Below are 14,820 nucleotides of genomic sequence, written 5' to 3'. Positions count from 1 at the left end.
TGGCTATCTCCAAATCGTGAGGAGAGAGGGTCATCTGTGTAACCCTATTAAAATAGCTGATTCTAATAGTCTATCACAAGACTGCTTTATCATATGTCACAAAAACTTCTTCTGATTGAAGATTACTGAGTTCTCTATCTGGGATAAGTTTTAACATATTCTCTGTAAATTCTGGTGGCATTTAGTTATTTATACAACAAATATGAATGTGAGAATTTTCAAGTGCAGTTTTAATTGATAACATGAATTAGTGTGCAGTCATTCATTTTTGGGAAGAATTTATTTTTTTTTACTTTTTAAAAAAGATTTATTTATTTATACAAGCACTGGGTACAGTCAGAAGCGCGGGAGGGTGAGAGAATTCACCAGAGCCAGAGCGGGGAGCAGAGAGGCAGAAGGACCGAAGTACACTGCTGAGGGGAGCAGCGGGCATGGCAGGAGAGGTCTGTGTGCCTTGTGGGACACTTGCTGGCTTCTGGGGATCAAACTGGCACTGCAGAGGCTACAGAGGCTGCAGGCAGCTTTGCAGCCCAGTGTTCAACCGCTGCGCCACCAGGAGAGACCCCATTTTGGGAAGAATTTATGCCCCATTTATTTTCTACCTAGTTTGATTGCTTGATAGGCATTGTTCTGTTTATCATTGTATCTTGTAAGTGTACCTTTCTGGTAACAAAGGATGCTGGCTGCCAAGGGGCTAGTTTTGTGGTTTTAGGAAAACAAAGAAGGGCACAGTTAACATATCCACATTCCAAGAGAAAGAGTGGTGTTTTCCACACTTTTCCTTTCCCTGCACTTACGAAGTTTCAGAGGCGTCATTCATGGTTGGGGCCATTGACCAGGGCAGTGAATATTATATCAAATTCTCTCTTCATTGTGGTTTTCTCTCTCTCCCTGTAGTCACTGTGATCACAGTGGCTATTCTTTCCTTCCCTACTGCTGGTCATTCACCCCTTGCACACTTGCCCAGCCTTCACTGGGGTATTGACTGAGCAGGCATCATGCCACTCATGGGATAAAAATCATAGATCAGTCACTGCCTGTCTGCTATACTGGTGCAGTGTACACTATGATTGTAACTATTATCTTTTGGACTGAATAAAATTGGATTCCATAATCATTCATTGGTCATTTGCAGGTGAAAACTGATATTATTCCTAAAATGTTTCATGATAATAAAATTTGGACTTAAAAATGACTTTGCAGGGTTTGACCGATCAGGCAAATAGAGAGCATGATGGTCCATATTTGGTCATGGATATAGCTGTTTCTCTGTTCTCACTTCTTGTGGAGTTCTAATCACAAATACAGACTGGTTCAGACTTCAAATAATGAGATTGGTGGAAGGTCTCAACATCCTTGGGCATTTATAATATTTCTGTGGCTCAGATTCATAGACAAATAGGATTTTGGGCATTCATACTGCTTGACTATTTTCTACTTTTCAGAAGGACATACATATAGAAGAACTTAAGTCAACCATCACAGAATATGAAAGAGTTATAGAGGTATACCATAATCCAGCTTGCAAGGTGGGGTTGTTCAATATAAATCCCCCTCTAGAGTAACATGTATCACCTAATGTCGTGATTCCAGAATTTACGAGAGGATAAAAATAAACTGGCTGGAGAGTTGCAGCACCTGCAGCAGGTACTTATCACGTAAGTACAGAGTGATCCCTCAGCAGCTGCCTCTCATGTGCCTGTCCTGTATCCTTGGCCTGCTGATCAGGTGCAGGGCTCTGAAAGTGCCCTGTTCTCTTCTGTACTTTCGTAAGTAATCATTTCTCCCAGAGAACCACTTCCCAGTTTCCCATAGTAACTTCTCACCCCTCAAGATACCTCTTGAATGCTCTTTACTGACACACACCGTCTTATATTTATCATTGCTGGTTTCTAAATACATGTGATATGCTAGTCCAGGAGTCCACGGGAGCTGCACAGATAACAAATGAGTAATGTCTGTGGGCGAACTCTCGTGCACTGTGAAAAAGACAGATGAAAAGGAGCATGATTGAACCAGATAAAGGCGGAGGAGTTACTCTGTTTGGCTCCAGCTTGTTTTAGCATCAAGAATTATAGGAGGCCATATGACCATATCTTCTAATTGTTTTGCAGAAATCTAGACTTTTAGTGAAATTTTCTAATTGTCAACTGTTGGCTCCAATTCTTTAAAAAAAAAAAAAGTGTGGTCTAATTGTTTGCAACTATGTAGAGTGGCCTGAGGCTAGTCTGTACAGGCAGGAAGGACAGTGACTATCTCCCACCCTCCTGGTGTATCCCTGAGTAGCTTATAGAAACGCGAGCTCACATGGGTGCTTAGCAATGGAGGATAAGCCAACTCTGTTCTGGTGATTTAAACAAAATTGGGCCAGACTCCTGTTTTTGTTTTTTCAAGAAATGCGATCCATTTGAACGGAAGTGGAAAACGGAACAGTTTCATCTCTGAAGGAGCAAAATCTTTATGTTGTGAACTCATCCTTGCTCAGTCTGCAGAGGTAGGTAATTATCAGATGGAAAGTTTTAAGGTGTAATCCCTACATGCACAGCTGTCTGTGAAGTGACAGTCCTTGCCTTGTTACCCAGCACGGTATCAATTTGAGGTTTAAATTAATGCTACAGCCCCTTGGCCTGAAAAGGTGGATTCTTCTCATATTGTGGTTGAGTCTCTCACAAGGTACAAGTATGATGATGTGTGTGTTCAGTGATTCAGGACGTGAGAAACCTTCATCTCTCTTTAACCTGCCCTCATCCCCAGCCTGGGTTTCCTAAGACAGCAATGGAGATTCATGAATGATGCTATAATATTTCCCCAAGCCCTCAGAGTTAAATGTATTTACCTGAAATAAAGATGCTTGAAACACTGTTACATTTCTTTGCTTTAAGATGTAATTGTACCAACCCAATTGAATGATGCTGATTATTACCTTCTGAACAGAAATGAACGTCTTTGTGGGTTTTTTGTTAAATTTAAAAGAACAAATGGAATGATTACATTTTTAAAAAGATTTACTTAGTTATGAATATAAGAACTGGGGTACAGGCCTGAGGTATGGGGGGTGAGAGGATTTACCAGAGACAGAGTGGGGAACAGAACAGGCAGACTGACTGAAATACACTGCTGAGGGAGAAGCAGGCAACACAGGAGAGGTCTGCTGCACCATGTGGGTCAGCTCCCTGGCTGGCAGGGCTCAAACTCATGCTGCAGAGGCTGCAGATTGCTTCACAGTGCTGTGCTTAACCCTTTGTGCCACCAGGGAGGCCTCTGGAATGATTACCTTTCAAAAGATCTTTGTTCAGGCAGACACAATCAAAAGGCCTCTTGGGGATAAAGGGGTTAAGCACAGCACTCTGAAGCTATCTGCAGCCTCTACAGCATGAGTTCGATCTCTGGCCGACCAGGGAGCTACCCACATGGCGCGGCAGACCTCTTCTTTCGTGCCCACTGCTCCCCTCAGCAGTGTATTTCAGTCAGTCTGCCTGTTCTGTTCCCCACTCTGTCTCTGGTGAATCCTCTCACCCCCACACCTCTGGCTTATACCCCAGTTCTTGTATGCATAAATAACTAAATCTTAAAAAAAAAAGTTGGGCATCTCCCTCCCCATCACATGATGACACCTTTGTCCTGTCCAGTTAAGTGCTTGCTATCTCAGGAAACACTTTCTTTAGCAAGTGGCTTTCTTTTTACCACTTGATTGGCTTCTGCTTGTCTGTGGGAGATGGACATGTCAGAATGTCCTGTTAACAGCCATGATAACCTCAGAGGGAAGGAAGGAGGCCTTTAACAAAGGTAGTAGAATCTCTCCCATAGGCCCCCTCCTCTGAAGCCATTTCAGGAAGCCTTGGTTACTTTGCTGAGGCCAGGATGACATTATGTTTCAAATACTCACCACTCAGCTGTGATTTTGAAACTAAGCCAAACTGCCAGACTGAGGGAACTTGCAGCAAATCTCCCACAACCTGGTTTCTCTCCTTAGTCTCTGAGCTGGTAGTCATGTCAGATGCCAGTTTTGCTGTCCTTTGCTTTGATGCAGTCGTTAAACCATTGGCCAACTCTGGTGTGGAGGATTGTCCCATTGATGGACTTGGAAAGGCCTGCTCAGTGAGATCTGGAAAGCCCTCTGACCCTGTTGGTTGTCATAGCTCTGGAATGTCACCGGAGACAGATTTGGAGAGGTATATAGGAAGCATGCTTTGCAAAGCATCATCAGAGAGCCTTCTCAGCATGGAAGGGAGACAGAAAAAACCCAACTGTTTTCAAGGAGCTGGATTCAGCAACGCAATGGTTGTTTTCCCTGTGAACTTTTAGCTCCGCCTATTTTCATAACATTAGGGCTCTAGCAGTTTTCATCACCCACATGTAATGCTATCTCCTTAGTGAGTCTTCTTAGGAATGAACACATGTTAAATTGAAGCCATCTTACCAGAAATGCAGCCAGGTTTTGGGGGTATGGGAGGATTCTACAAGACTACTTAGAGCCATTTGATGGGGACAATTACTTTGACCTTTGGGTATCATCTTCATGAAATAAGAATAATGAATGTCTTTGATTAGAGACCGCTGAGGACATTTTTGGTAATTGTTTCAGAACCCTGAAACTGAGTGGCAGTGCAGTTTAATCAACTTGTCATCTCTGGACACGATGGTGAATCAGGAAATGCGACTGTTCCTGGAAGAACATGGACAGCAGGCAGTGCACTTCACAGCCAAGCGAAAGGAGCTGGTATTGTATGACATGCAGAACTCTTGGTTTTCCTCTGGCTAAGAACATCTGCGGGTGACCCGCCACAGCCTGTCGGCGGAGAGCAGGAATGTCTGTGTGGCTGGGACCCACGACTATGAATAGAAAAACTTTTTCTAAAACCTTGCAAAGTTGTCCTCCAGTTTTGGATTAATCAGGACTAACGGTTGACCGTTAGAGATTGCTCGATCTTATTTCTCCTACAGGTTAATCTTTAGTATCAAATAGCTGAAGGCGTGGTATCTGTTGAGCAGTTTCCTTCTCTGAATTTTTTTCTAGCCAATGGCTAGTTCCTCTTTCTCCATTTTGATTTTTGACTGGGAACTCTAGATGGCCAGAGAAGTGGAGAATGGCTTGCCCGTGTTCATATTTCCAGTTCCTTTCACAGTGCCTAGCATACATAGATAAGTAGCATTTAGTTTGATGAATGAAAACAGAATCAGTGAAAATGCTTGCTTCCTCTTATTTGGAAGGGGGTTGAGAATGTTGGAAGGGAAGTCTCTCTGTACACCGAGTGTGTGTATAGACATCTACACATGGCAACAGCCTGGGGCAAGGGGGAGTCTCTGGCTGGTGTTTCTTTCTCCCTGGATTTCCTCGCAGTAGAATTTTGGTCTAAACAATACTTCTGGTATATGATAATAGCATATGCCTTTTGCCTGTTTCCTAGCTGAAAATTTCTTTTTCAGCATGATGACGTTTCTGAGATTGAAACCCTCTTTGATGACTCTCTGCAGTGGGTAGCTAATCCAGAAACCACTGTGAATGAGAACTGGGGTAACAAGCTTACTGCAAGTGTTCTGTCTATTGTAACTTTTCTGTTTTTTCTTCTAGTTTCTTCACCCAAGTAATACTTATTATGTACAGTACCATTTCTAAGACTTGGTCATTGCCTGCTGCTATCTTTTTTTTGTTTGTTTGCTGCTATCTTAGTCTGACGTTATATGTGTGAGTGTGGGTACATGAGGGAGAATATGTGTGAGTATGAGGAGAAGCAGAGAATGTGGGAATGAATGACGGTACTGAGAGACAAAGAAGTAAGAGGATTTAATGAAAGATCACAAGTTATCCAAGTGTTTTTGAGAACTGCTAAGTCTAAGCTTGAATTCGTCTTTTACCTACTGAAATTCTCATTTTTAGATAGAATGATTGCTGTGCAGAAGAATCTTATTCCTGAGACTTAGAGTTTTATCCCAGAAATTAGCAGAATGTTGGAAAAATGGGAACTATTGATACTTGGGTAGCTATAGTCCCAGTTTTGTTAGAAAGAAAGGATCTAAGAAGAAATCTCTTATTTATCCATCCCTTATTATTTGTCTTCATCGCCAGATTATTTCCTAACATCCATCAATCCCTATTTTAAGAAATGAAGCCTGAAAACAGGAATTTCAATTTCAAATCCTTTGCTAACCTATTTAAGTCACTTTTGAATATTCTAATCAACAAATACTGATTTTACTGCATTTCCTTGTTCCTTTCGAAAGCACTTGTGGTAGTTGATGAAGTGGTCAGGAACCACTTTATCTTAAAAAGGAAACCAAGCTCAAATTCGGGACCCAATACACACGTGCTAAATTGAGAGGGCATTTTACATAGTCTTTGTCACTTGTTTATTTTTAACACTTGAATGTTAAAAATAACATGTTTTGTGACTTCCCTTGTAGGAATTCAAACACACCACAGGTGAGAAGCTAAATCTTTGCATAACGTTGCTGAACAGTTTGAGAAATGACAAAGAATCTCTTGATAAGGAGTTTGTCAGATTGATAGAGATTTTGGAAAGATTGAGTCTGGAGTATTTTTATTTCAACAAAGAATTTCTTTCCAGGTAATGATCATTTATATATAAGAAACACAGAGTTTATGCACATGCTTTGTTTGTGATTGCATTGTGATATTCAGATTGTATTTTCCAGTTTCCTGATTTCAGAGGACACTTTTACAGGGGGTGTTGAACTTCAAAATTTGTAGAAACCAGTAGAATGAATTGTTTTGCTTAGGAATTTGGAATAACAACATAGAATTATTTTAACTAGAAAGGGTCTTAGCTTTCATTTAGTGAAACATCATAATTTTAAAGAGAATTAGGGGAGAAGGATATAAGGTGAATAAAGATCTAAGAGTTACTAATGGAAGGTCTGTGAATAGATTTTTTTATTTTATTTTTTATTTTTTTAAGATTTATTTATTTATTTATACAAGCACTGAGTATAGTCAGAAGCGCGGGAGGGTGAGAGAATTCACCAGAGCCAGAGCGGGGAGCAGAGCAGGCAGAAGGACCGAAGTACACTGCTGAGGGGAGCAACGGGCGGCAGGAGAGGTCTGCGCGCCATGTGGGACCCTCCTCCAGTGGCCAGGGAGCAGCCAGGGATTGAACCAGCGCTGCAGAGGCTGCGGGCAGCATCCAACCCAGCGCTCAACCGCTGCGCCACCGGGGAGGCCCTGTGAATAGATTTGTTAATGGAAGGATTTGATGCCAGGCCTGTTGACTCCTATCCCATCTGACATTGTGTTTCCCCTTAGTACATAATGCACCACACTGGACAGCAGTCAGTTAATTAAATTTCAGTATTAGGTCATGAGGGTGGAGGTTTCTCAATGTTTCCTACCATTTTGTCCTTCTCAACTTAAGATTGTGGAAATTCTTGAATTTTGTACACTCTATAAACCACATACTAAACAAGGATAGCAACTGAATCTGTTCTTCTTTTTGCTGCTATTTATATAGCTGCTGGTACCATACTAAACACTCCCTTAAATCCTTTAAAACATTTTATTGAAATAACTCTGGTTTACAACTATATGTAGGTGTCAGATTGACAACTGTATGTACTACATGACAATCTCCACCAAATGTTTCCATCCACCACCAGTCAACTCCCTTTACCTGTTTTACCCACTCCCTATGCCCCTTAACTCTTGACTACCGTACTGTGTTCAGAGTTTTAGGATTTGTTTTTGTTTTGTTTGTTGAGTTGCTTTATTTTTCTTCCACATATAAATGGAAACAATATAGTATTTGCCTTTCTCTATCTCACTTCTATCACTTAGCATTTAATCCCCTCAAGGTCCATCCATGTTGTTGCAAATGGCAAGTGTCCATCATTTTTTATAGCTGAGTCATATTTCATCCAGTAAATATACTACATCTTCATCCACTTGTATATAATTTAGTCCATTTACAGTTAAGGCAATTATTGATCTGTATTTCTTGCCATACCATTAATTGTTCTCTTTTTTCTGTTCCTTTCTTCATTTTCTTGAGATTTGATCGCCTTCTTTATTGATCTATGTAGATTCTGTTTTCATTTTCTGTAATGTATGTGCTATGACTTCTTGCTTTGTAATTACCATGACACACAACTATAATTATGTATGGTGTTCTATTTTGGGTTGATAACTATTTATATTTGAACATATTCCAAAATTAAAGTTTTGCTTTCTGCCTTAATTTTATTTTTGCTGCCCCATTTTATATCTTTGTCAAATATATGCATGTGTGTGTGTCTGTCTGTCTGTGTGTGTGTGTGTGTGTAATCTTTATTAATTCTTAGGCTTTAGTTATGACTACTTGTGTCTTAATATTTGTGTTTCATTTATAAGTGATTGAGCCACTATTTTTACTATGGATTAAGCTTTTTTAGTGAAGTTTTTCTCCCTACATATCAGTAACACTTCTTTTCCATTTCAAGAAGTCCCTTTAATATTTCTTGCAAGGTTATTTTAGTGGTGAGGAATTATTTTAGGTTTTGCTTGTCTGGGAAACTCCTTTTTTAAATTTTGACCAAGAACCATCATGCCTCATGTTCTATAGTTCCCCTTTGATATTTTTTTGAAGTTATATTATTGAAGGAACAGTGCATTATAACATTACGTAAGTTTCAGGTGTGCATCATTATAAACCAACATCTGTATATAAGACATTAAGTTTACCACTGAAATTACAGTTTCATCCTTCATAATAAATTGGCCCCTTTTCCCTCAATTGACCTATTCCCCTAACCACTGGTTACCAATAATTTGGTTTTACAGTCTAAAAGTTTGTTTTTGTTCTATGTAGTTCATTCATTTCTTTTTCTTCTCTATGTACCACATATGAATGAAATCACATGGTATGTGTTTCCATCTCTCTGACTTATTTCACTAAGCATCATCCCTTCTAGGTCTACCCATATTGTTGCAAATGCCATTTTTTTTAATAGTGTAGTAGTATTCCATTCTGCATATATACCAAATCTTTATCATCTGCTGATGGCCCTTAGGTTGTTTACAACTCTTGGCTATTGTCAATGATGATATAATAAATATGTGTGGGTGCATGTAGCTCTGTATCAATTAGTGTTTTTATAATCTTTGGGTAAATGCCCAGAAGAAGAATAACTGGATCATATGAAATTTCTATTTTTAATTTTTTGAGGACTTTTCATCCTGATTGCCATAATGATTGTACCAATTTACTTTTCCACCAACAGGTTTCTTTCTCTCCACATCCTCTCCAACACTTGTTGTTTCTTATCTTTTGGATAACAGTCATTCTGACAGGGAGAGGTGATATCTCTTTGTTTTGACCTGCATTCCTCTAATAATAAGAGACCATGAGCATCTTTTCACATGCCTGTGGGCCTTTTGCTTATTTGAAGATGTCTGCTCAGAACCTCTGCCATTTTGCTGATCAGGTAGTTTGCTTTTTTGTCGCATTTTATGAATTATTTTTTTATTTGGATATTAACCCTCTGTTGGTTATATGACTTGCAAATATCTCCTCCCCTCAGTACCTTGTCTTTTCATTTTGATGATAGTTTCTTTCATTGTGCAGAAGCTTTTTAGTTTGATGTGGTCCCATGTGTTTGTTTTCTTTCCCTTGAGCTGGAGTTGTGTCCCCAAAGACATCCCTAAGGCTGATGTCAAGGAGATAACCTCCTGTGGTTTTTTTTTTCTATTTATTTTATTATATCAAGTCTCACAAGTCTTTATTTGGAATTAATGATTGTGTAAGATAGTGGCCTGGTTTCTTTCTTTTGTCATGTGGTGATTCAGTTTTCTCCAACACCATTTATTAAAGAGGTTTTCCTTCTTGTATATTTTTGGCTACTTGGTTGTAAGTTAGTTGTCCACGTGTCCATGTGCATGTATTTCTGCACCCTTAGTTCTGCTCCATTGGTCATTGTGTCTGGTTTATTCAAAATCTATGCAATTTTTATTATCACTTTCTTTATAGTTTGAAGTCAGGGAAAGTGATACTACATTTAACCCCTTAGGACTCAGGGGTTTTTCAGCTCAATTAAGTATTGGTTATCCTATTTTTATTAAAAGTACTGCAGGTATTGCATTGAATCTGTTATGTGCTTCTAGTAACCTGGTCTTGTAATTCATGAACATAAAACAGCTACACATTGTTGACTCTTTTTATCATGAATGTCTTATTTTCAGTGCATAGTTTCAATCTTCCATTGGCCCCTCTCGTATTTTTTAGTTCTTACTATCTATATTCTTCATCTCTGAAGCTACCATTTTCGTCTTTTAAAAATGTTCTTTCTTTGTTGAAATTCTCACTGCATTCATTCTTCCAAGTTTGGTGGCATTTTTATAACCATTACTTTCAGCTCTTCATAAGAAAGTTTGCGTATCTTTTTCTTAGAACTTTCCCTAGAATTTTTTCTCTTTCACTTGCACCATACTCCTCTGCCTCCCCCATTTTCCTGATCTCTGTGTCTCCTTGTATATATTATGCAACTTTGCTACCTCTCCTAGCCTGGAAGGATTGGTCCTATGCAGTGGATGTTCCCTGGAGTTCAGGAATATAGTCCCACAAACTGCCCATACTAGGTCCTCATGGTATTTTCCCTGAATTGGTTATACCCACCTGCCTGCTGTGTGAGGGTAGCACACAATGGAGGCTCTTTGGCTACAGTACCATCATTGGGATTGGTGGAGGTGCATAGCCACGATGCACTGAGTAGTCAGCACTGTGGGCCTAGCCGAGCCTTGGCCTGGTAATTCTGTTCATGGGTGCACAGAGCTGCAGTCCCATCCCAGCTGTGTGTGGTTGATAGATTGCAGTGCATGATTTGGGCCTGGCATGGGGCATCTGTTGCTCCAGTTTGGAATGACTGGTAGCATGGTGTGAAGAGGCTCGGGGCCTGGCTTCTGACTATTGTAGGCTGGGCATCTGGCAGTAAGAGTGGGCTGACTGGGGTCAAGTGCCAGGTTGTTGGGAGGCCAACGTAAGGTAGCTGGAGGCCTGGCACCCAACACTTGGGGTTCAGACACCTGGTGGCTGGAGACCTGATCCTTGGAAGTTGAATCCTGGCCCTCAGTGGGCTTGTGTCCTGGCCCTGGACCTGTCATGTGCGTCACAGGCACAGAGCTGCTATGTCACAGGGATAGGTGGAGTTCAGAGCAGATTTACCCACAGCTCATGGGGAAGTGTGCCAAAATGGTGCCTGCCAGATCTACTGTCAGCAAGACTGAGATTGCCAAGTTTACCTGCCAGTCCTTCTGACCCAGGCTAATCCTGAAAGCCTCCTGCCATACAGCCAGGTGCAGTGTGAGTGGGAAGTAGGATTCTTTCATCTATAATTTCTGTGCTTTTCAGACATGGGTTGCAGCACTACGTCCCAGGGTAAGTGAATCTGTTTGTGGGCTCTTTTAGGGGTGGTTAGCTGTTCCAAGTAGCTCTTATTTCTCCTGGGGTTCCACTAGCTCCAGGTAGTCATCTTCACTGAGCCTGCCTGAGAGGTTGGAGATCTCCATGATGTACCCCCAAAGAAAAGTTCCACATCTTTGGTACCTCACCTGAACACTGATAGCTTCACCCAGAATGCCCATTCTGCATTGGCAAGAGCTTACATCTCTCACTCCTGCTTGTCTAAGCACTGTCCTTCTGTCCTATGTTATGGAAGCTCTAATTATCCCACTTGCATGTGTTATTCCACATTAATTGTTTCATATGAAATTGTAGATTTTTTTTTGTCTCCTTAGAAGGAGGTGAGTTCATGTTCTTTTTGTGTGACTATGTTGCACCAGAACCAAGCAATACTTTTTAAGTGAATGAATAGGGTATATATTGAATTTGAACAAAACCTTTAAAATATAGAGGGCTTCCCCGGTGGCGTAGCGGTTGAGCGCTGGGTTGCGAAGCTGCCCGCGGCCTCTGCCGCGCCGGTTCGATCCCCGGCTGCTCCCCGGCCACCACAGGAGGGTCCCGCATGGCGCGCAGACCTCTCCTGCCGCCCGCTGCTCCCCTCAGCAGTGTACTTCGGTCCTTCTGCCTGCTCTGCTCCCTGCTCTGGCTTTGGTGAATTCTCTCACCCTCCTGCGCTTCTGACTGTACCCAGTGCATGTATAAACAAACAAACAAACAAATTAATTAATTAAAAAAGATGCCTCTATTTAAAAAAAATAAATAAAATAAAATATAAATTAGAGACCAAGTTTACTTACAGAAATAACCAGAAGAACCTTTTATTCTCCCCAAATAAAGAAAGTAGAGACCAAGGAAAGGTTAATACCAGAAGGAATTCTCAAAAAAAAAAAAAAATGCTGTTCTGCTTTCTCTAAGAAGCAGGGAGCCCAGACTTCCCCATAGTGGTAGAGATGTGGGTTGAGTGGACATGCAGTTTCCTTACCCAGATACCATCTCCACAAAAGTGAGCATTGAAATGTTTCTGTTTGGCAACAAAGAGCTTTTTGGAGAGAGACCTATCATAGAGACATCTCTGAGGATGTGAATTTCCTTTATCATTCTCACAAGTGGCCCAGTGAAGTAATAGTAGATGCCATTGGTCAAATGCATACTGTGTTGGATGTAGTGCTAAGAATTTGACAAATCTTTATCTCCAGAGAGTTTTAATAACTTGCCCACGGTGACCCAGCTGGGATTAAGTGACAGATGGAAATCAGAGCTGGATGTGTTTACTTTAAAACCTCTCTTCTTTTAGCTTTTGCCAACCATCTACATACTAAAAGCTGATCTAATGTTCCTTTAAAGTATTCTGGCACTCCTGCATTGGACAGAATACTCCTTATCATTGTAAGGATGGTTGTAGCCTTGCTTTCTAGATGTCATTTAAAACAAAGTCCTGTAGAGGCTACACACAGTAGGGTTTCACTATGACAGTGGGTTTTCACTATGAATAATGAAATGAGTTGTGCATTTTGTGAGGAGGAGAGAGAAAAATCTGAGATAAAGTGGAAACTACTATTTTATTTATAAAATTTTTATTGATTTATAATACTATATAAGTTTGGGGAGTTCAGTTTCACATTTCTATATGCATGTATACCACCAAACTGACGGTGCCAGTCACACTAGCAGATTTACCCCACATACCATGTCAGCTTTGGTAACCACCATAGGGAAATATTAAAGGTAAATTTTCAGGGGCTGAAAAGAGAAACTGAAAGAAAAAACTGCAGGGGAGCTCAATGAGGAAAGCAAGTCATAGTTTATAAAACACCCATCTCGGTGCCAGCTTTTTGCCAGGTCTTTCCTCCCCCCACCACCAGATGCTATGAAATTGCAAGAAATAAGACAGAAATCTCTGCCTCCATGAAACCAATATCTATTAAAGGACACAGAAAATAAACAAACACTTATTGACATAATGTCAGAGACTGGCAAATGATATGAAGAAAATCAAAGCAGGCTAGGAAGACTGGCATAGGACAGAAGGACCTCATTTTAGAAAAGATTGCTAGGAAAGGCCGGTGTGAAGAGTGGGAGCTGAGTGAAAAGAGAACTATATAACAATGTACCTGATGAATAGAGATGCAAAAATTATCTGAAGCACCAGCAAACCAATTTTATCAGCAAGTCGAAAAGATCATACCATGACTAAGCAGAGTGTGTCCATGGGACACAAAGATTTAACATATGTGTAAAAACGCTCAATGATCTTGGAATAAAGGGAAAGCTACATAAAGGAAAAAAGGATAGCACAATAAAGACCATAAAAGAAAAGCCCACATTTACCATATGCAATGTGAATAACTCTAAAGCTTTTTCTCTGCAATCAGAAACAAGGCAAGCATGCCCACTCTTGCCTTTTCTATTCAGCATAGTACTGAAAGTCCTAGCCAGATCAATTAGGCAAGAAAAGGAAATAAATGGCATCCACACTGGAAAGGAAGAAGTAAAATTATCTGTTTGCAATTGACATCTTATATAAGGAAAACTCTAAAAATTCCACAAAAAGCAGCTATAAATAAACTCAGCAAAGTTGTAGGATAAAAACTTACTATATAAAAATCAATTGCATTTCTGTACATGAGCTATGAAAAAAATCCTGAAAGTCAGCTAAGAAAATAATTCCATTATACAATAGCACCAAAAAGAATAAAATAAGGTGAAGACTTAGGGAAAACTAAATAACATTTGCTGACAGAAATTGAAGATGACATAAAATGAAAAACTCTTGTGTTCATGAATTGAAAGACTTAAGAGTATTAAGATAACCAGATCAATCACAGATTCAGTGGACTCCTTATAAAATCCTAATGGAAAACAATTCCTAAAGTTCATGTGAAACTGCAAATGGCTCTGAATGCTCAAAACAATCTTGAAGGACAAAACTGCAGGCTTCAAACTTTCTGATTTGAAAACATTACATAAGCATAGCAACTAAAACCATATGACATTGGCAGAAAGACAGCCATATAGACAGACTAACATACTTAGAAATGAACCGTTCTATTAATGGGCCACTGATCTTTGTCTAGGGTGCCAAGACTGCATGTTGGAAGGAAGAATGTCATGTTGTGAAAACAGTATCAACATGCAAAAGAATGAAGTTGGCCCCTTATACCATATACAAAATCTAATTTAAAATGAATTAAAGACTTAAACATATGGCCTGTAATAGTATAACTCCTAGATGAAATATGGGGAAAAATTTTATGACATTGGTTTGATGATGCTTCGATATCACAAAAGCACAAACAAAAATATAAATAGACACATGATTTATGTCAGACTAAAACGTTTCTACAGAGCAAAGGTAACTTGCGGAATGGGAAAAGGTATTTCCAAACCACATATCTGATAAGGGGTTAATTACCAAACTATGAGGAACTCTTATCAA

General features: G+C 40.0%; 1 protein-coding gene across 1 annotated transcript in view; it reads left to right on the top strand.

Annotated features, from left to right (window-relative positions):
- IRAG2 (inositol 1,4,5-triphosphate receptor associated 2) overlaps window positions 1–14,820 on the top strand; it is a gene marked incomplete at both ends in the record, with an annotated part of 85,489 nt that overhangs the window by 23,782 nt on the left and 46,887 nt on the right. The window contains 6 exons of the mRNA XM_084256010.1: window positions 1,446–1,505; window positions 1,594–1,658; window positions 2,395–2,494; window positions 4,586–4,720; window positions 5,428–5,529; window positions 6,403–6,566. Of these exons, the coding sequence (XP_084112136.1) occupies window positions 1,446–1,505; window positions 1,594–1,658; window positions 2,395–2,494; window positions 4,586–4,720; window positions 5,428–5,529; window positions 6,403–6,566 (626 nt within the window). The remainder of the gene's footprint in view (window positions 1–1,445; window positions 1,506–1,593; window positions 1,659–2,394; window positions 2,495–4,585; window positions 4,721–5,427; window positions 5,530–6,402; window positions 6,567–14,820) is intronic.

Source organism: Talpa europaea (genome assembly GCF_964194135.1).
Source record: "Talpa europaea genome assembly, chromosome: 15".
Lineage (NCBI taxonomy): Eukaryota > Metazoa > Chordata > Mammalia > Eulipotyphla > Talpidae > Talpa > Talpa europaea.
Note: the sequence above shows the minus strand (reverse complement) of the source record. Positions and strands in the feature narration are given on the sequence as shown.